Raw genomic sequence first — 21,687 nt, forward strand, 5'->3', positions numbered from 1 at the left:
ATCTGGTCCCTCCTACCCGGTGTCCATCTGGTCCCTCCGGTCCCTCCTCCCCGGTGTCCATCTGGTCCCTCCTCCCCGGTGTCCATCTGGCCCCACCTCCCCGGTGTCCATCTGGCCCCACCTCCCCGGTGTCCATCTGGTCCCTCCGGTCCCTCCTCCCTGGTGCCCATCTGGTCCCTCCGGTCCCTCCTCCCTGGTGTCCATCTGGTCCCTCCTCCCCGGTGTCCATCTGGTCCCTCCTACCCGGTGTCCATCTGGTCCCTCCGGTCCCTCCTCCCCAGTGTCCATCTGATCCCTCCTCCCCGGTGTCCATCTGCCCCAACCTCCCCGGCGTCCATCTGGCCCCTCCTCCCCGGTGTCCATCTGGCCCCACCTCCCCGGTGTCCATCTGGTCCCTCCGGTCCCTCCTCCCTGGTGCCCATCTGGTCCCTCCTCCCCGGTATCCATCTGGTCCCTCCGGTCCCTCCTCCCTAGTGTCCATCTGGTCCCTCCTCCCTGGTGTCCATCTGGTCCCTCCTCCCCGGTGTCCATCTGGCCCCACCTCCCCGGTGTCCATCTGGCCCCTCCTCCCCGGTGTCCATCTGGTCCCTCCGGTCCCTCCTTCCTGGTGCCCATCTGGTCCCTCCTCCCCGGTGTCCATCTGGTCCCTCCGGTCCCTCCTCCCTGGTGTCCATCTGGTCCCTCCTCCCCGGTGTCCATCTGGCCCCACCTCCCCGGTGTCCATCTGGCCCCTCCTCCCCGGTGTCCATCTGGTCCCTCCGGTCCCTCCTCCCCGGTGTCCATCTGGCCCCTCCTCCCCGGTGTCCATCTGGTCCCTCCGGTCCCTCCTCCCTAGTGTCCATCTGGTCCCTCCTCCCTGGTGTCCATCTGGTCCCTCCTCCCCGGTGTCCATCTGGCCCCACCTCCCCGGTGTCCATCTGGAACCTCCTCCCCGGTGTCCATCTGGTCCCTCCGGTCCCTCCTCCCTGGTGCCCATCTGGTCCCTCCTCCCCGGTGTCCATCTGGTCCCTCCGGTCCCTCCTCCCTGGTGTCAATCTGGTCCCTCCTCCCTGGTGTCCATCTGGTCCCTCCTCCCCGGTGTCCATCTGGCCCCACTTCCCCGGTGTCCATCTGGCCCCACCTCCCCGGTGTCCATCTGGCCCCTCCTCCCCGGTGTCCATCTGGTCCCTCCGGTCCCTCCTCCCCGGTGTCCATCTGGCCCCTCCTACCCGGTGTCCATCTGGTCCCTCCGGTCCCTCCTCCCCGGTGTTTATCTGGTCCCTCCTACCCTTGTCCATCTGGTCCCTCCGGTCCCTCCTCCCCGGTGTCCATCTGGTCCCTCCTCCCCGGTGTCCATCTGGCCCCACCTCCCCGGTGTCCATCTGGCCCCACCTCCCCGGTGTCCATCTGGCCCCTCCTCCCCGGTGTCCATCTTGTCCCTCCGGTCCCTCCTCCCTGGTGCCCATCTGGTCCCTCCTCCCCGGTGTCCATCTGGTCCCTCCGGTCCCTCCTCCCTGGTGTCCATCTGGTCCCTCCTCCCCGGTGTCCATCTGGCCCCTCCTCCCCGGTGTCCATCTGGTCCCTCCGGTCCCTCCTCCCCGGTGTCCATCTGGCCCCTCCTACCCGGTGTCCATCTGGTCCCTCCGGTCCCTCCTCCCCGGTGTCCATCTGGTCACTCCTACCCGGTGTCCATCTGGTCCCTCCTCCCTGGTGTCCATCTTGTCCCTACTCCCTGGTGTCCATCTGGTCCCTCCTCCCCCGTGTCCATCTGGCCCCTCCTCCCCGGTGCCCATCTGGTCCCTCATCCCTGGTGCCCATCTGGTCCCTCCTCCACGGTGCCCATCTGGTCCCTCCTCCCTGGTGTCCATCTGGCCCCTCCTCCCCGGTATCCATCTGGCCCCTCCTCCCCGGTGTCCATCTGGTCCCTCCTCCCTGGTGTCCATTTGGTCCCTCCTCCCTGGTGTCCATCTGGTCCCTCCTCCCTGGTGTCCATCTGGCCCCTCCTACCTGGTGTCCATCTGGTCCCTCCTCCCTGGTGTCCATCTGGTCCCTCCTCCCTGGTGTCCATTTGGTCCCTCCTCCCTGGTGTCCATCTGGTCCCTCCTCCCTGGTGTCCATCTGGCCCCTCCTACCTGGTGTCCATCTGGCCCTTCCTCCCTGCCCCCTGCTCACCATAGAGACGGAGGTAAATTGGTGTAAGTGCAGCCCCTCTGTGCCCCTGCCTGACCCTTCCTCTACATTGCTCTGTCTGCCTGACTCTTCCTCTACATTGCTCTGTCTGCCTGACTCTTCCTCTACATTGCTCTGTCTGCCTGACCCTTCCTCTACATTTCTCTGTCTGCCTGACTCTTCCTCTACATTGCTCTGTCTGCCTGACTCTTCCTCTATATTGCTCTGTCTGCCTGAGTCTTCCTCTACATTTCTCTGTATGCCTGACGCTTCCTCTGCTTTGCCCGGTTGAGCAAACATAGGTTAATGTGATTAGCATGAGGTTGTAAGTAACAAGAACATTTCCCAGGACATAGACATATCTGATATGTACAGAAAGCTTAAATTCTTGTTAATCGTATTTACAGTAGCTACTACAGTGAAAGAATACCATGCTATTGTTTGAGGAGAGTGCACAGTTATGAACTTGAAAATGTATGAATAAACCAAGTAGGCACATCTGGGCAGTCATGATGCAACATTTTGAACAGTTATGTAATTGTTCATTGTAATAGTCAAACATTTTACACATACACTGCTCCCATCTAGTGGCCAAAATCTAAATTGCACCTGGGCTGCAATAATACCTTGGCCTTTCTCTTGTGTTTCAAAGATGGTACAATTATTAAAAAATTTTAAACGCATGTTTTTAAATGTTTTTAATTATCTTTGACCAGATCTAATGTGTTATATTCTCCTACATTAATTTCACATTTCCACACATTTCAAAGTGTTTCCTCAAATGGTATCAATAATATGCATATCCTTGTTTCAGGGCCTGAGCTACAGGCAGTTAGATTTAGTTGTGTCATTTTAGGTTCATAAAAAAAAGGGTCAGATTGTAGCGTGCAGAACATCATGAATTGAAACCAATTCAGTCAGCCCTACATGGACACATCTAGCCTAGTACTCAGCCCTACATCTAGCCTAGTACTCAGCCCTACATGGACACATCTAGCCTAGTACTCAGCCCTACATCTAGCCTAGTACTCAGCCCTACATGGACACATCTAGCCTAGTACTAAGCCCTACATCTAGCCTAGTACTCAGCCCTACATGGACACATCTAGCCTAGTACTAAGCCCTACATCTAGCCTAGTACTCAGCCCTACATGGACACATCTAGCCTAGTACTCAGCCCTACATCTAGCCTAGTACTCAGCCCTACATGGACACATCTAGCCTAGTACTCAGCCCTACATCTAGCCTAGTACTCAGCCCTACATGGACACATCTAGCCTAGTACTCAGCCCTACATCTAGCCTAGTACTCAGCCCTACATCTAGCCTAGTACTCAGCCCTACATCTAGCCTAGTACTCAGCCCTACATCTAGCCTAGTACTCAGCCCTACATGGACACATCTAGCCTAGTACTCAGCCCTACATCTAGCCTAGTACTCAGCCCTACATCTAGCCTAGTACTCAGCCCTACATGGACACATCTAGCCTAGTACTCAGCCCTACATCTAGCCTAGTACTCAGCCCTACATGGACACATCTAGCCTAGTACTCAACCCTACATCTAGTCTAGTACTCAGCCCTACATCTAGCCTAGTACTCAGCCCTACATGGACACATCTAGCCTAGTACTCAGCCCTACATCTAGTCTAGTACTCAGCCCTACATCTAGCCTAGTACTCAGCCCTACATGGACACATCTAGCCTAGTACTCAGCCCTACATCTAGCCTAGTACTCAGCCCTACATCTAGTCTAGTACTCAGCCCCACATGGACACATCTAGCCTAGTACTCAGCCCTACATCTAGCCTAGTACTCAGCCCTACATCTAGCCTAGTACTCAGCCCTACATGGACACATCTAGCCTAGTACTCAGCCCTACATCTAGCCTAGTACTCAGCCCTACATGGACACATCTAGCCTAGTACTCAGCCCTACATCTAGCCTAGTACTCAGCCCTACATGGACACATCTAGCCTAGTACTCAGCCCTACATGGACACATCTAGCCTAGTACTCAGCCCTACATGGACACATCTAGCCTAGTACTCAGCCCTACATCTAGTCTAGTATTCAGCCCTACATGGACACATGTAGCCTAGTACTCAGCCCTACATCTAGCCTAGTACTCAGCCCTACATCTAGCCTAGTACTCAGCCCTACATGGACACATCTAGCCTAGTACTCAACAAGTCAAGTTTCAGTAGTGTCTGACTGACTCCTTCCTGCTACTGTAAAATAACCTGAAATAATCCATGTTTGTGTGAGCATACACATGTGTGTGTGTGTGAGTCATGGGCAGCTAATGGGAAATTAAAGATTTAATGGGGTCCGATCTACTAAGACCCAGATACCATCGATCCACCATGTGACTGCAGCCACATATCATCTAGTGCTAGTCAAACTTAGTGCACTATATATATAGGGAATAGGGTTCCATAGGGCTCTGGTCTAAAGTAGTGCACTATATAGGGAATAGGGTTCCATAGGGCTCTGGTCTAAAGTAGTGCACTATATAGGGAATAGGGTTCCATAGGGCTCTGGTCTAAAGTAGTGCACTATATAGGGAATAGGGTTCCATAGGGCTCTGGTCTAAAGTCGGGCACTATATAGGGAATAGGGTTCCATAGGGCTCTGGTCTAAAGTAGGGCACTATATAGGGAATAGGGTTCCATAGGGCTCTGGTCTAAAGTAGGGCACTATATAGGGAATAGGGTTCCATAGGGCTCTGGTCTAAAGTAGTGCACTATATAGGGAATAGGGTACCATTTAGGATGCACAACACAGAGGGCCTCCTGAGTGAGGTGGTGGTCTACAGCACTGCATCACAGTTGCTAGCTGTGCCATTAGAGATCCTGGTTTGACTCCAGGCTCTGTTGCAGCCGGCCGTTACCGGGAGATCAATGGGGCGGCGCACAATTGGTCCAGCGTCGTCCGGTTTAGGGGAGGGTTTGGCCGTCAGGGATGTCCTTGTCCCATCGCGAACTAGCGACTCCTGTGGCGGGCCGTGCGCAGTGCACGCTGACACGGCCACCAGGTGTACAGTGTTTCCTCTGACAAATTGGTGCGGCTGGCTTCCCAGGTTTAAGTGGGCATTGTGTCAGAGAAGCAGTGCGGCTTGGTTGGGTCGTGTTTCGGAGGACGCGTGGCTCTCGACCTTCGCCTCTCCCGAGTCCGTACGGGAGTTGCAGCGATGAGACAAGACTGTAACTACCAATTGGATAGAGAAAAACAGGATGCAGCCACTGACAGAGCCTCCCACCTAGCTTCTCCGGCATTTATATAATTTATTTAATATGAACACAGAAATACTAACGGACTGTGTTACAATGTCCCTAAGTGATATGCCATTGGATATTGGCACATAGCCACAGTCTAACCAGGCGTTGAAAGCAAACACAGTCTGTCTGTCTATCTTCACATTCATATTACCGTCATCATTCCTATACAATCTTTCCTCATATAGGGTAATCTCCTCCGGTGCCACGGATGCTTATGGGTATACAGTATATCTCCGTTTCCATTTGCTATCACATGAGGACTGTGAATGAGTGAGTGGAGGCTTTTCACATTCTACATTCTTTAAATGGGCAAGGTGGTATTTGGAGAAGATGAGATGGATTTGATGGGTGTTTGGATCGAGAGCGAGGTAAGCGAGAGGGGGAGAAACAGAGAGAAAGTGAGTTAGAGAGACTGGGGCTGGGGAGAGCTAGATAAAGAGAGCGAGAGAAGACAGAAAGAGCAAGAGAACAGAGAACAGAGAGAGAGAACAGAGAACAGAGAGAGAGAGAACAGAGAACAGAGAGAGAGAGAGACCAGAGAGAGAGACCAGAGAGAGAGAACAGAGAGAGAGAACAGAGAGAGAGAGAGAGAACAGAGAACAGAGAGAGAGAACAGAGAGAGAGAACAGAGAGACCAGAGAGAGAGAGAGCACAGAGAACAGAGAACAGAGAACAGAGAGAGAACAGAGAGAGAGAACAGAGAACAGAGAGAGAGAGACCAGAGAGAGAGAACAGAGACCAGAGAGAGAGAACACAGAGAAGCAGCAGAATACCTGACCACTGTGACTGACCCAAAATTAAGGAAAGCTTTGACTATGTACAGACTCAGTGAGCATAGCCTTGCTATTGAGAAAGGCCGCCGTAGGCAGACATGGCTCTGGCTCAGGCTATGTGCTCACTGCCCACAAAATGAGGTGGAAACTGAGCTGCACTTCCTAACCTCCTGCCCAATGTATGACCATATTAGAGAGACATATTTCCCTCAGATTACACAGATCCACAAAGAATTTGAAAACAAATCCAAATTTGAAAAACTCCCATATCTACTGGGTGAAATTCCACAGTGTGCCATCACAGCAGCAAGATTTGTGACCTGTTGCCACGAGAAAAGGGCAACCAGTGAAGAACACACACCATTGTAAATACAACCCATATTTATGCTTATTTATTTTATCTTGTGTCCTTTAACCACTTGTACATTGTTAAAACACTGTATATATATATATATATAATATGACATTTGCAATGTCTTTACTGTTTTGAAACCTCTGTATGTGTAATGTTTACTGTTAATTTTTGTTGTTTTTCACTTTATATATTCACTTTGTATGTTGTCTACCTCACTTGCTTTGGCAATGTTAACACATGTTTCCCATGCCAATAAAGCCCTTGAATTGAATTGAATTGAATTGAGAGAGAGAGCACACAACAACAAATAATGCATATTATGTAATAATGTGGTTAAACTGTAGTAATATTACTGTAATAATGTAGTTAAACTGTAGTAATATTATGTAATAATGTAGTTAAAATGTAGTCATGTGGCTTCCTCATCTTTAATGCATCACTAAAACATCTAAAAGGGGTTTTCTTGAGAAACACACATGTAAAACCCCTCTTACTGTACAATCTGTCTGTGATCCAGCCCACCAATCAATACACACTGTTCCTCTTAAAGACAATGGATGCTCATTGTTCCCAGCTTTTCAATATTAATGGTTAGTACCGTGTAGAACAGCAATCAGACTCACTGAATTCTGAGGAAGGAAAGCATCTCCTAAAAAATACCATTATCCATGGCAGAATATTCATTGATGTAGTATGTAATAACATCATGGAGATATAGAGATGTTTTACTCTAAGTAATATCTCCTTTTTAGAATCCGAAGCTTCTTAGACGTTACTGTACAATATCCACACACATCGTAGTCCCAACAGTTGATCTCTTGGTTTAGAACTCACCCATAGACAATGATGGATTGAGCTTCTAACATTCATTTTAACAGTCAAAAAAATCTCTTAAGCTTTAGAACCAGGATGAAAAAAAGAAATGAGAGCATTGGCTATCACTCTGAATAGGATGGAGTGCGTGTGTGTGTTGACGCGTGTGTGTGTTTGTTTGTGTGTGTTGACGCGTGTTTGTGTGTGTGTGTTGACGCGTGTGTGTGTTTGTGTGTGTGTGTTGATGCGTGTGTGTGTTTGTGTGTGTGTGTTGACGCGTGTGTGTGTTTGTGTGTGTGTGTGTTGACGCGTGTGTGTGTGTGTGTTGATGCGTGTGTGTGTGTTGACGCGTGTGTGTGTATGTGTGTATGTTCACGCATACGTGTGTGTATGTGTGTGTGTGTGTGTGTGTTTGTGTGTGTGTATGTTCATACGTGTGTGTGTGTGTATGTGTGTGTGTGTGTATGTGTGTATGTGTGTGTGTATGTGTGTGTGTGTGTGTGTGTGTGTGTATGTGGGTAAATAGATCAACCGTTTTGAAAAGATCAATGATGTGTTTCGGCATCTAGCAGCACATCCAGGGGGTGGAGCATGTTAGCTGAGTGTTTACCCAGGGAAAAGGTCATGTTTTGGGAGGGGAAGTGAAGGAGAGGGATGGATCTCTGGAGGTGGAAGATCTGGGTGTAAACTCTACTCTCACAGCCTCTCTCTACCACGGCCTCTCTCTACCACAGCCTCTCTCTACCACAGCCTCTCTCTACCACAGCCTCTCTCTACCACAGCCTCTCTCTACCACAGCCTCTCTCTACCACAGGCTCTCTCTACCACAGGCTCTCTCTACCACAGCCTCTCTCTACCACAGCCTCTCTCTACCACAGCCTCTCTCTACCACAGCCTCTCTCTACCACAGCCTCTCTCGACCACAGCCTCTCTCTACCACAGCCTCTCTCTACCACAGGCTCTCTCTACCACAGCCTCTCTCTACCACAGCCTCTCTCTACCACAGGCTCTCTCTACCACAGCCTCTCTCTACCACAGGCTCTCTCTACCACAGGCTCTCTCTACCACAGCCTCTCTCTACCACAGCCTCTCTCTACCACAGCCTCTCTCTACCACAGCCTCTCTCTACCATAGCCTCTCTCTACCATAGCCTCTCTCTACCACAGCCTCTCTCTACCACAGCCTCTCTCTACCACAGGCTCTCTCTACCACAGCCTCTCTCTACCACAGCCTCTCTCTACCATAGCCTCTCTCTACCAGCCGGAATCACTGTTATGTCATAGACAGAAGCGTCATGTCTTACAAGGCCTTTCCAACAGACACTACTTTGACCAACCAATCTACCGAAAGGGAATTAATTTCAGTCATTTTTTAAAATTTTTTTTTTTTTACCAACAACCCAAAGTTGAGCCCCTTGATGTAAATTGGGTGTGTCTGTCTAATCTCCCCAGGTGACATCCGTAACGACCTGTACCTCGTCTGTCTAATCTCCCCAGGTGACATCCGTAACGACCTGTACCTCACCTTGGAAAGAGGAGACTTTGAGAGGGGAGGCAAGAGTGTCCAGAAGAACATTGAGGTCACCGTCTACGTGCTCTTCGCAGACGGAGAAATACTCAAAGTAGGTGTTTTTTTTCCTGATGGAGAAATACTCAAAGTAGGTGTTTTTTTTCCTGATGGAGAAATACTCAAAGTAGGTGTTTTTTTTCCTGATGGAGAAATACTCAAAGTAGGTGTTTTTTTTCCTGATGGAGAAATACTCAAAGTAGGGTTTTTTTTTCCAGACGGAGAAATACTCAAAGTAGGTTTTTTCTTTCTTCCTGAAGACCTTAATAAAACGTCAGGCGACTTTACGAATATGTTTTATACACTAAACAAAAAATCTATAAACGCAACGTTTATATACGTTGAGCTGAAATTAAAGATGCCAGATATTTTCCCACAAAAAGCGTATTTCTCTAAAATGTTGTGAACAAATTTGTTTACATCCCTGCGAGTGAGCATTTCTCTTTAGCCAAGATAATTCATCCACCTGACAGGTGTGGCATATCAAGAAGTTGATTAAACAGCATGATCTTTACACAGGTGCACCTTGTGCTGGAAACAATAAAAGTCCACTCTTAAACACAATGCCACAGATGTCTCAAGTTTTGAGGGAGCAGTGCAGTTGGCATGCTTTTATTTTTTCCAGCACAAGGTGCACCTGTGTAAAGATCATAGGAAGAGATGTTGCCAGATAATTTAATGTTCATTTCTCTACCATAAACCGCCTTCAACGTTGTTTTAGACAATTTTGCAGTGCGTCCTGCCGGCCTCATAACCACAGATCACGTGTAACCACGGCAGCTCAGGACCTCCACATCCACATCCTTCACCTGCGGGTTTGTTTGAGACCAGCTCCTCGGACAGCTGATGAAACTGTGGGTTTACAAAACCAAAGAATTTCTTCAGAAACCGTCTCAGAGAAGCTCATCATCCTCACCAGAGTCTTGAAGTTCGGCGTCGTAAGCTCACCTCCGATGGTCATTGACACAGCGATATCGTGATGAGATCCCGAGGCCCATTGTCGTGCCATTCATCCTCCTCCATCACCTCATGTTTCAAGCATGATAATACATGGCCCAATGTCACAAGGATCTGTACACAATTCCTGGAAGCTGAAAATGTCCCAGTTCTTCCATGGCCTGCATTCTCTCCAGACATGTCACCCATTGAGCATGTTTGGGATGCTCTGGATCGACGTGTACGACAGTGTATTCCACTTCCCACCAATATACAGCAACTTCACACAGCAATTGAAACAATTGAAGAGAAGTGGGAGGACAAATTTCCAAAGTCCACAACCAACATCCTGATCAACTGTTACAACTTCTAACAATGGTGAGTGGAGGAGTCAAGCGCAGAGAGCAGGTAATTCAGTACGTGGATATTTTATTCCATAGACTGTGGAGCCACGACATGCAAAACACCAGGGCGCATGAAACAACCCGTCCCAAAATACAACGGACTAAAACTGTCCGAAAAAACACTCATACACTAGATAACAGAAAACAAGCCCGCACAAATAGCCAGCGGGCCTAGTGCCCTTAAATAGCCTACAAACAAACACTAACTCAAAACAGGTGTAACCAATTAAACCCAATAAACAGAAACAAACGGAAAGGGAATCGATGGCAGCTAATAGGCCGGCGCCAACGAGCGCCGAGCGCCCCCCCGAACAGGAAGAGGCACCATCTTCGGCGAGATTCGTGACATCAACTCTACGCGAAAGAGATTTGACGCCTTACAGGAGGCTAACGGACTGGTTTAATTTTTTTTAAAGGTATCTGTGACCAACAGAATAAACTTTCAATGTTCTTGAAATTGTCCGGATTGACTGACCTTCATGTCTGAAAGTAGTGATGGACTGTTGTTTCTCTTTGCTTATTTGAGCTGTTCTTGCCATAATATGGACTTGGTCTTTTACCAAATAGGCCTGTCTTCTGTATACCACCCCTAACTTGTCACAACACAAGTGATTGGCTCAAACGCATTAAGAAGGAAAAGAAATTCCACAAATGAACTTTTAACAAGACACACCTGTTAATTGAAATGCACGCTGGTTGAGAGAATGCCAGGAGTGCAAAGCTGTCATCAAAGCAAAGGGTGGCTATATGAAGAATCTCAAATATAAAATATATTTAGATTTGTTTAACACTTTTCTGGTTACTACATGATTCCATATGTGTTATTTCATAGTTTTGATGTCTTCACTGTTATTCTATAAAATGTATAAAATAGTAGAAAATAAAGAGAAACCCTGGAGTAGGTGCGTCCAAAGTTTGGACTGGTTCTGTATGTGAAACAATCTAAATAGTTGTATGGTGTCCGTGTGTGTCTGTATCAATATGTACTTACCTGTTCTTCTCAGGACTGTATCAGCCTGGGCAGTGGTGAGCCCCACATCAGTGAACACCGTTCCTTTGTCCTCTACCACAACAACAGCCCGCGCTGGAGCGAGGTGGTTAAACTACCCATCCCCATAGACCGCTTCAGAGGGTCACACCTACGCTTCGAGTTCAGACACTGCTCCAGTGAGTACTGGCCTGGTCTATACATTCAGACACTGCTCCAGTGAGTACCGGCCTGGTCACTACATTCAGACACTGCTCCAGTGAGTACTGACCTGGTCTCTACATTCAGACACTGCTCCAGTGAGTACTGGCCTGGTCTCTACATTCAGACACTGCTCCAGTGAGTACCGGCCTGGTGACTACATTCAGACACTGCTCCAGTGAGTACTGACCTGGTCTCTACATTCAGACACTGCTCCAGTGAGTACCGGCCTGGTCACTACATTCAGACACTGCTCCAGTGAGTACTGACCTGGTCTCTACATTCAGACACTGCTCCTGTGAGTACCGGCCTGGTCTCTACATTCAGACACTGCTCCAGTGAGTACTGGCCTGGTCTCTACATTCAGACACTGCTCCAGTGAGTACCGGCCTGGTCTCTACATTCAGACAATGCTCCTGTGAGTACCGACCTGGTCTCTACATTCAGACACTGCTCCAGTGAGTACCGACCTGGTCTCTACATTCAGACACTGCTCCAGGGAGTACCGGCCTGGTCTCTACATTCAGACACTGCTCCAGTGAGTACCGGCCTGGTCTCTACATTCAGACACTGCTCCTGTGAGTACCGGCCTGGTCTCTACATTCAGACACTGCTCCTGTGAGTAATGACCTGGTCTCTACATTCAGACACTGCTCCAGTGAGTACTGGCCTGGTCTCTACATTCAGACACTGCTCCTGTGAGTACCGGCCTGGTCTCTACATTCAGACACTGCTCCTGTGAGTACCGACCTGGTCTCTACATTCAGACACTGCTCCAGTGAGTACCGGCCTGGTCTCTACATTCAGACACTGATCCAGTGAGTACCGGCCTGGTCTCTACATTCAGACACTGCTCCAGTGAGTACCGGCCTGGTCACTACATTCAGACACTGCTCCAATGAGTACCGGCCTGGTCTCTACATTCAGACACTGATCCAGTGAGTACCGGCCTGGTCTCTACATTCAGACACTGCTCCAGTGAGTACCGGCCTGGTCACTACATTCAGACACTGCTCCAATGAGTACCGGCCTGGTCTCTACATTCAGACACTGCTCCTGTGAGTACCGGCCTGGTCTCTACATTCAGACACTGCTCCTGTGAGTACCGACCTGGTCTCTACATTCAGACACTGCTCCAGTGAGTACCTGCCTGTTTTCTAGATCGGTATGCACTGTGCTACTCTTTTGTTGTAATGTTCCTTCAAGTGGTTCAGCTAGGTATAGTCACGGTCTAGAGAAAATGTTCAGCGACTCTTGAAGTTGAAGATTCACTTCAGTAGTTCTTATTGGGTAGCAATAGTATTGTTTTTCCTTAGTACTAGGCTTGTCACCAGACCTGTAGCTTTGGTACTTAAGGGCGGGCCGCTGGGTTACAGAGATCAAATGATTGACGATCTCTCTCTGTTCTTCCTCTCTTCTCTACAGCCAAAGACAAGGGGGAGAAGAAGCTGTTTGGTTTTGCCTTCACACCACTGATGAGAGAGGACGGGACAACGCTGTCAGACGAGAGTCACGAGCTCTTTGTGTACAAGGTTAGTCAGGAGGCTGTTCTCTCTGTCTTTTTGTCTCCATCACAATCTCTCTCTGTCTCTCTGTCCCCACCACAATCTGTCTCTCTATCTCTCTGTCTCTCAGTCTCTCTGTCTCCACCACAATCCTTCACAATCAGTTATGACATAGTCTGTCCTCTCAGTCTCTCTGTCCCCATCACAATCTGTCACAATCAGTTATGACATAGTCTGTCCTCTCAGTCTCTCTGTCCCCACCACAATCTGTCACAATCAGTTATGACATAGTCTGTCCTCTCAGTCTCTCTGTCCCCATCACAATCTGTCACAATCAGTTATGACATAGTCTGTCCTCTCAGTCTCTCTGTCCCCACCACAATCTGTCACAATCAGTTATGACATAGTCTGTCCTCTCAGTCTCTCTGTCCCCACCACAATCTGTCACAATCAGTTATGACATAGTCTGTCCTCTCAGTCTCTCTGTCCCCACCACAATCTGTCACAATCAGTTATGACATAGTCTGTCCTCTCAGTCTCTCTGTCCCCACCACAATCTGTCACAATCAGTTATGACATAGTCTGTCCTCTCAGGCCAGTTTTTGTTTTGCGGTTTCATTTGCCAGGCTATGATCACTAATTCTGTGATTAGGTTCTTCTTTGTTTGGGGTCTTCTACAGGTTAAGTATTCAGCTAAAGTGTAGTCCGGTAGCATTACATCTTTCTCTGATCTACAACCTGATCTCTCTCTCTCTCTCTCTCTCTCTCTCTCTCTCTCTCTATCTCTCTCCCTGTCTCTGTTCCTGTCTCTCTCTCTCTCTTTCTCTCTCTCTCTCTGTCTCTGTTCCTGTCTTTCTCTCTCTCTCTCTCTCTCTCTCTCTCTCGCTCTCTCTCTATCTCTGTCTCTGTTCCTGTCTTTCTCTCTCTCTCTCTCTCTCTCTCTCTCTCTGTCTCTGTTCCTGTCTTTCTCTCTCTCTCTCTCTCTCTCTCTCTCTCTCTCTCTCTCTCTCTCTCTCTCTCTCTCTCCCTCCCTCTCTCCAGTGTGATGAGAATGCTACGTTCAGTAACCATGCGTTGTACCTGGGTCTGCCCTGCTGTAAGGAGGACTTCAACGGCTGTCCCAACATTCCCTCCAGCCTCATCTTCCAACGCAGCACCAAGGAGACCCTCTGGATCTCCACACAGCTCTCCTCCACCAAGCTCACACAGAATGGTAGGTCTCTTCTCCTCCACCAAGCTCACACAGAATGGTAGGTCTCTTCTCCTCCACCAAGCTCACACAGAATGGTAGGTCTCTTCTCCTCCACCAAGCTCACACAGAATGGTAGGTCTCTTCTCCTCCACCAAGCTCACACAGAATGGTAGGTCTCTTCTCCTCCACCAAGCTCACACAGAATGGTAGGTCTCTTCTCCTCCACCAAGCTCACACAGAATGGTAGGTCTCTTCTCCTCCACCAAGCTCACACAGAATGGTAGGTATCTTCTCCTCCACCAAGCTCACACAGAATGGTAGGTCTCTTCACCTCCCCTCTCATCTCCCCTCCCCTGCTCTCCTCTCCTCTCCTCTCCCCTCCCCTCTATTCCTCTCCTCTCCTCTCCCCTCTCCTTTCCTCTCCTCTTTTCCCCTCTCCTCTCCTCTCTTTCCCTCTCCTATCCTCTCCCCTGCTCTCCTCCCCTCTCCCCTCCCCTTTTGTCAGCCAAGTTGATCTTGATCTAATTTCGATTTTTGTTAGATTCCAATCCCGATTCTGATTCCTTTTTTTTCGATTCCAATTCCGATTCACAGTGGACCTGCTTGCGTTGTTGAAGTGGAAGGCCCACCCTGACAGAGTGATGGACATCCTGGGGAGACTACGTCATGTCAGTGGAGAGGAGATCGTCAAGGTCGGACAGACTTACTGATACACCTTTACCATCTACACGATCTATGAAATGTACAGCCTCATGTTCAACCACCACATGTTCAACAACCACATGTTCAATCTTACAGTTTCTCCAAGACATCTTGGACACGCTGTTTTCCATCCTGGATGACAACACTGACAAGTACGGTCCCCTGGTGTTCCAGTCACTGGTGAGAAACCTTTTCAAATGGACTGTATTGTTTTACGTAATGTGTGTGTGTGTGTGTGTGTCTCTGAGCACGCTCATGACCCTGATCGTTATTGTGAGCTAGGTGAGTGTATTCCTGTGTGACACGACTCTCGGCGTCTTCCTGTCCAGCACAGTGATCATCTGTTGCTACAGATCACCTCCAGAGTCGTGCATCACCTGACCTGTGTCGTGCATCACCTGACCTGTGTCGTGCATCACCTGACCTGTGTCGTGCATCACCTGACCTGTGTCGTGCATCACCTGACCTGTGTCGTGCATCACCTGACCTGTGTCGTGCATCACCTGACCTGTGTCGTGCATCACCTGACCTGTGTCGTGCATCACCTGACCTGAGTCGTGCATCACCTGACCTGTGTCGTGCATCACCTGACCTGTGTCGTGCATCACCTGACCTGTGTCGTGCATCACCTGACCTGAGTCGTGCATCACCTGACCTGTGTCGTGCATCACCTGACCTGTGTCGTGCATCACCTGACCTGTGTCGTGCATCACCTGACCTGAGTCGTGCATCACCTGACCTGAGTCATGCATCACCTGACCTGTGTCGGCCTCTTACTCCTCCTCGGTAATAACGGATATTGTGTCTCAAATGGCACCCTACGTAGTGCACTACTTTAGACCAGGGCTCCATAGGGCTCTAGTAAAAAGTAGTGCACTACTTTAGACCAGGGTTCCATAGGACACTAGTAAAAAGTAGTGCACTACTTTAGACCAGGGTTCCATAGGACACTAGTAAAAAGTAGTGCACTACTTTAGACCAGGGTTCCATAGGACACTAGTAAAAAGTAGTGCACTACTTTAGACCAGGGTTCCATAGGACACTAGTAAAAAGTAGTGCACTACTTTAGACCAGGGTTCCATAGGACACTAGTAAAAAGTAGTGCACTACTTTAGACCAGGGTTCCATAGGACACTAGTAAAAAGTAGTGCACTACTTTAGACCAGGGTTCCATAGGACACTAGTAAAAAGTAGTGCACTACTTTAGACCAGGGTTCCATTGGACACTAGTAAAAAGTAGTGCACTACTTTAGACCAGGGTTCCATAGGACACTAGTAAAAAGTAGTGCACTACTTTAGACCAGGGTTCCATTGGACACTAGTAAAAAGTAGTGCACTACTTTAGACCAGGGTTCCATAGGACACTAGTAAAAAGTAGTGCACTACTTTAGACCAGGGTTCCATAGGACACTAGTAAAAAGTAGTGCACTGTACATGTGTAGGATCGTGCACAAAGGAGGTGCGTACGGCACAGTACATCATCACCGGGGCCAAGCTTCCTGCCCTCCAGGACCTCTATACCAGGCGGTGTCAGAGGAAGACCCTAAAAATTGTCAAAGACTCCAGCCACTCTAGTCATAGACTGTTATCCCTGCTACCGCATGGCACTGCAAGAAATGCTTGACATAAATAAATTCACTGAAAACCCACACTAACATACTGTTACTAACATACTGTTACTAACATACTGTTACTAACATACTGTTACTGCACTTTTCATGTAGCTTACTTTTGTCTAGCTAACAGCCTAACCACCGATCAAGCAACATTATGGACCAAACGTTCAAATCCTGTCGCAGCAGGATTATTTCGCTGCAACAATAATGGTCCAAATTAAGATCCTACACTTGTATAGGGAATATGGTGGTGTCAGTGTGTCCCAGCTGGCCCAGAGCCAGTGATTATTAGGAACTCTCTCTCAGCCAGCTGCCTCTGCAGGGCCAGATCTCAGAGGATCGTTTAGCCTGTCCGAGACCTCCTCACAACATAGTCAAAGACTGACTGACTCCTTCCTAGAGGTATCTGTCTGTCATGTTGGGGATGGAGAAAGATCAGTGGCTAGACAAAGTGGATAGGTGGGCTCACTGCTCAGAGGAACATTATGTATTAATGGGTGGGCTCACTGCTCAGAGGAACAGTCTGTATTGATGGGTGGGCTCACTGCTCAGAGGAACAGTCTGTATTGATGGGTGGGCTCACTGCTCAGAGGAACAGTCTGTATTGATGGGTGGGCTCACTGCTCAGAGGAACAGTCTGTATTGATGGGTGGGCTCACTGCTCAGAGGAACAGTCTGTATTGATGGGTGGGCTCACTGCTCAGAGGAACAGTCTGTATTGATGTGTGGGCTCACTGCTCAGAGGAACAGTCTGTATTGATGGGTGGGCTCACTGCTCAGAGGAACAGTCTGCATTGATGGGTGGGCTCAATGCTCAGAGGAACAGTCTGTATTGATGGATGTCATTGAAGCGTCAAGTCCGACAACCGTTTGTCCCCTAATTCCAGGGCTCTTACATTGACGTCTACTCCGACCTCTACTCCTAACTGACTACATCTCTCTCCTTCTCCTCAGGTGTTGTTCTTACAGTCCTCCATTGTCAAGACTCCTAACTGACTACATCTCTCTCTCCTTCTCCTCAGGTGTTGTTGTCAAGACTCCTAACTGACTACATCTCTCTCCTTCTCCTCAGGTGTTGTTCTTACAGTCCTCCATTGTCAAGACTCCTAACTGACTACATCTCTCTCTCCTTCTCCTCAGGTGTTGTTGTCAAGACTCCTAACTGACTATCTCTCTCTCCTTCTCATCGGGTGTTGTTCTTACAGTCCTACTGGTGTTGTTCTTACAGTCCTCCATTGTCAAGACTCCTAACTGACTACATCTCTCTCTCCTTCTCCTCAGGTGTTGTTCTTACAGTCCTCCATTGTCAAGACTCCTAACTGACTACATCTCTCTCCTTCTCCTCAGGTGTTCATCATTAATCTGCTCAGGGACAGTAAGTACTATCACTTCTGCCCCGTCATGGACACTTACATCCAGAAGCACTTTGCTGGAGCGCTGGCGTACAAGTGAGTAACGTCTGGTATTTATATCTACCTTTATTTAACTAGGCAAGTCAGTTAAGAACAAATTCTTATTTTCAATGACGGCCTAGGAACAGTGGGTTAACTGCCTGTTCAGGGGCAGAACAACAGATTTGTACCTTGTCAGCTCAGACGATTTGATCTTGCAACCTTCCGGTTACTAGTCCAACGCTCTAACCACTAGGCTACCCTGCCGCCTCTACACTCTAACCACTAGGCTACCCTGCCGCCCCTACACTCTAACCACTAGGCTACCCTGCCGCCCCTACACTCTAACCACTAGGCTACCCTGCCGCCCCTACACTCTAACCACTAGGCTACCCTGCCGCCTCTACACTCTAACCACTAGGCTACCCTGCCGCCTCTACACTCTAACCACTAGGCTACCTGCCGCCCCTACACTCTAACCACTAGGCTACCCTGCCGCCTCTACACTCTAACCACTAGGCTACCCTGCCGCCTCTACACTCTAACCACTAGGCTACCCTGCCGCCTCTACACTCTAACCACTAGGCTACCCTGCCTCCTCTACACTCTAACCACTAGGCTACCCTGCCGCCTCTACACTCTAACCACTAGACTACCTGCCGCCCCTACACTCTAACCACTAGACTACCTGCCGCCTCTACACTCTAACCACTAGACTACCTGCCGCCCCTACACTCTAACCACTAGGCTACCCTGCCTCCTCTACACTCTAACCACTAGGCTACCCTGCCGCCTCTACACTCTAACCACTAGGCTACCCTGCCTCCTCTACACTCTAACCACTAGGCTACCCTGCCGCCTCTACACTCTAACCACTAGGCTACCCTGCCGCCTCTACACTCTAAAGACTAGGCTACACTGCCGCCCCATGTATTCCTTTATGTACCTGGTAAGTTGACTGAGAACACATTCTCATTTACAACAACGACCTGGGGAATAGTTACAGGGCAGAGGGATGAGCCAACTGGAAGTTTGGGATGATTATGTGGCGATAATGGTATGAGGGACAGATTGGGAATTTAGCCAGGACACCGGGGTTAACACCCCCCCCTACTCTTACAATAAGTGCCATGGGATCTTTAGTGTCCACAGAGAGTCAGAACACCCGTTTAACGTCCCATCCGAAAGACAGCACCCTACATAGGGCAATGTCCCCAATCACTGCCCTGGGTCATTGGAATATTTTTATTAGAGCAGAGGAAAGAGTGCTCCTACTGGCCCTCCAACACCACTGCCAGCAGCATCTGGTCTCCCATCTAGTGACCGACCAGGACCAACTGTTCTTAGCCTCAGAGGCAAGCTAGCAGTTATGCTGCTGGCAATATATCTGTCTGGTATCTGATTGGAGTCTACCTGTGGTAAATTCAATTGACATGATTTGAAAAGTCACACACCTGTCTATATAAGGTTCCACAGTTGACAATGCATATCCTCCGAGACAGGATTGTGTCGAGGTACAGATCTGTGGAAGGGTACCAAAAAATGTCTGTAGCATTGAAGGTCCCCAAGAACACAGTGGCCTCCATCATTCTTAAATGAAAAAAGTTTAGAACCAACAAGTCTCTTCCTAGAGCTGGTCGCCCGGCCAAACTGATCATCGGGGGAGAAGGGCATTGGAAAGAGCTCTAGAGTTCCTCTGTGGAGATGGGAGAACCTTCCAGAAGGACAATCATCTCTGCATCCATCCACCAATCAGGCCTTTATGGTAGAGTGGCCAGAGGGAAGTCACTTCTCAGTAAAAATTCACATGACAGCCCGCTTGGAGTTTGCCAAAAGGCACCTAAAGACTCTCAGACCATGAGAAACAAGATTCTCTGCTCTGATGAAACCAAGATTGAACTGTTTGGCCTGAGTGTCAAGCGTCACGTCTGGAGGAAACCTGGCACCATCCCTACGGTGAAGCATGGTGGTGGCAGCATCATGCTGTGGAGATGTCTTTCAGTAGCAGCGACTGGGAGACTAGTCGGGATCGAGGGAAAGATGAACGAAGCAAAGTACAGAGAGATCCTTGATGAAAACCTGCTCCAGAGCATTCAGAACCTCAGACTGGGGAGAAGGTTCACTTTCCAACAAGACAACGACCCTAAGCACACAGCCAAGGCAGCGCAGGAGTGGCTTTGGGACAAGTCTCTTAATGTCCTTGAGTAGCCCAGCCAGAGCCCGGACTTGAACCCGATCTAACATCTCTGGAGAGACCTGAAAGTAGCTGTGCAGCGACGCTCCCCATCCAACCTGACAGAGCTTGAGAGGATCTGCAGAGAAGAATGGGAGAAACTCCCCAAATACAGGTGTGCAATGCTTGTAGCGTCATATCCAAGAAGACTCAAGGTTGTAATCGCTGCTAAAATGTTTAAAAAAAGGAAACAATACGCCATCTGTCATTATGGAGTATTGTGTGTAGAATGATAAGGGGGGGGGGGGGGTAACATATTTAATCTATTTTAGAATAAGGTTGTAACAAAATGTGGAAAAAGTCAAGGGGTCTGAATACACTGTCAGTACAAAATGAAGACCCCCCCTCACTTTTGCTGGTGTATGTTTTTGATGGAACTTCTTTGTCTCGTGCTTTCTCCAGAGAGTTGATCCGCTGTCTGAAGTGGTACATGGACCGTTCTGCAGAGGTGGTGAGACAGAACCACATCCAGGAGGCCATGAGGGTAGGAGAACATGCTCCACTGGAAGTGTACATAGACATGGGAATATGTTTTGAGTTGGGTGGGGGGGGGCTAAAAATGTCCTTGACCATGTATGTGACCAGAAAAAAAAAACTCTTGATTGTTCCTGGTAGTGAAAGAAATTGTCCGGGAAAAAAATCATCACATTACAGTTGAAATACCAGTACAGAACAGTGTAAAATCTACAGTCAATATGGAATGTGTTTGGGCGATAAGGACTACTCAGTAAATTAGTTGAATAAAATATGAATAAAGCTTACTCATTGCTTTATTTTTTTTAAAATGCTGCAATGCAATGTAAACGTTTCCTGTGTAAATAATAGATTCTATCCACATGATTTAATAAATAATAAAAAATGGATGACTGTTTGTACCACCATACTGTCCTTAGAAAGCCTGTCTGTCTCCATCAATGTCTCATTGGCTCTTATGTCGATGTCCCTGTCCGTTATGTCTGAAAACTATCATGGTTGACTGAATATTGTTTCATTTATTTAAAAATAATCACACTTTTTTTTCTGATAAAAATCACAGAAGACTGAAACCTCTACATGCTATTTAATATTTATCGTAATAAAAATGAAGTATTTTCGACATAAAGAAAGTCGTGCCCTTTTGGCACGTTGTTTATTAGAATCTTGATTTCCAGATTTCAAGACTTGGAAGTCTGGCATTGTGAGACTGACATGTCTATGCCCTGGTGTCTCTCTTTCCCTCCTTGTGATTTCCTGCCCTGAGCCCAAATCTAACCCTGGCACCTTCAGGATGTTCTCTTGGTCAAGTGGCGAAGAGGTTAGGTTGACGTGCGAGAGGTTTTGATCCAACCAGTTACACGTCCATGTCCTTATCTCCTCCACCCAGGCCCTGGAGTACCTGTTGAAGTTCATTATCCAGTCTCGGATCCTGTACTCCCGTGCTACCTGTGGTATGGAGGAAGAACAGTTCAGAGCCAGCATCCAGGAGCTCTTCCTGTCCATCCGTTTTGTCCTCAGTCTGGACAGCCGCGGCTCTGAGACGCTCGTTTTCACACAGGTCAGTGACCTAAACACACCCCGGAGGTCTAAACATTCTGACACACAGCAGGG

The 21,687-nt window shown here is 48.5% G+C and overlaps 1 protein-coding gene across 1 annotated transcript in view; it reads left to right on the forward strand.

Moving 5' to 3' along the window:
* LOC110493302 (dedicator of cytokinesis protein 3) overlaps window positions 1-21,687 on the forward strand; it is a 348,112-nt gene that overhangs the window by 257,848 nt on the left and 68,577 nt on the right. The window contains exons 15-23 of the mRNA XM_090206492.1: window positions 8,863-8,987; window positions 11,277-11,439; window positions 12,887-12,993; window positions 14,008-14,179; window positions 14,753-14,850; window positions 14,957-15,040; window positions 17,824-17,924; window positions 20,503-20,584; window positions 21,464-21,634. Of these exons, the coding sequence (XP_090062618.1) occupies window positions 8,863-8,987; window positions 11,277-11,439; window positions 12,887-12,993; window positions 14,008-14,179; window positions 14,753-14,850; window positions 14,957-15,040; window positions 17,824-17,924; window positions 20,503-20,584; window positions 21,464-21,634 (1,103 nt within the window). The remainder of the gene's footprint in view (window positions 1-8,862; window positions 8,988-11,276; window positions 11,440-12,886; window positions 12,994-14,007; window positions 14,180-14,752; window positions 14,851-14,956; window positions 15,041-17,823; window positions 17,925-20,502; window positions 20,585-21,463; window positions 21,635-21,687) is intronic.

Source organism: Oncorhynchus mykiss, chromosome 17 (assembly GCF_057628025.1).
Source record: "Oncorhynchus mykiss isolate SJ-2025 chromosome 17, ASM5762802v1, whole genome shotgun sequence".
NCBI classification, from domain to species: Eukaryota; Metazoa; Chordata; class Actinopteri; order Salmoniformes; family Salmonidae; genus Oncorhynchus; species Oncorhynchus mykiss.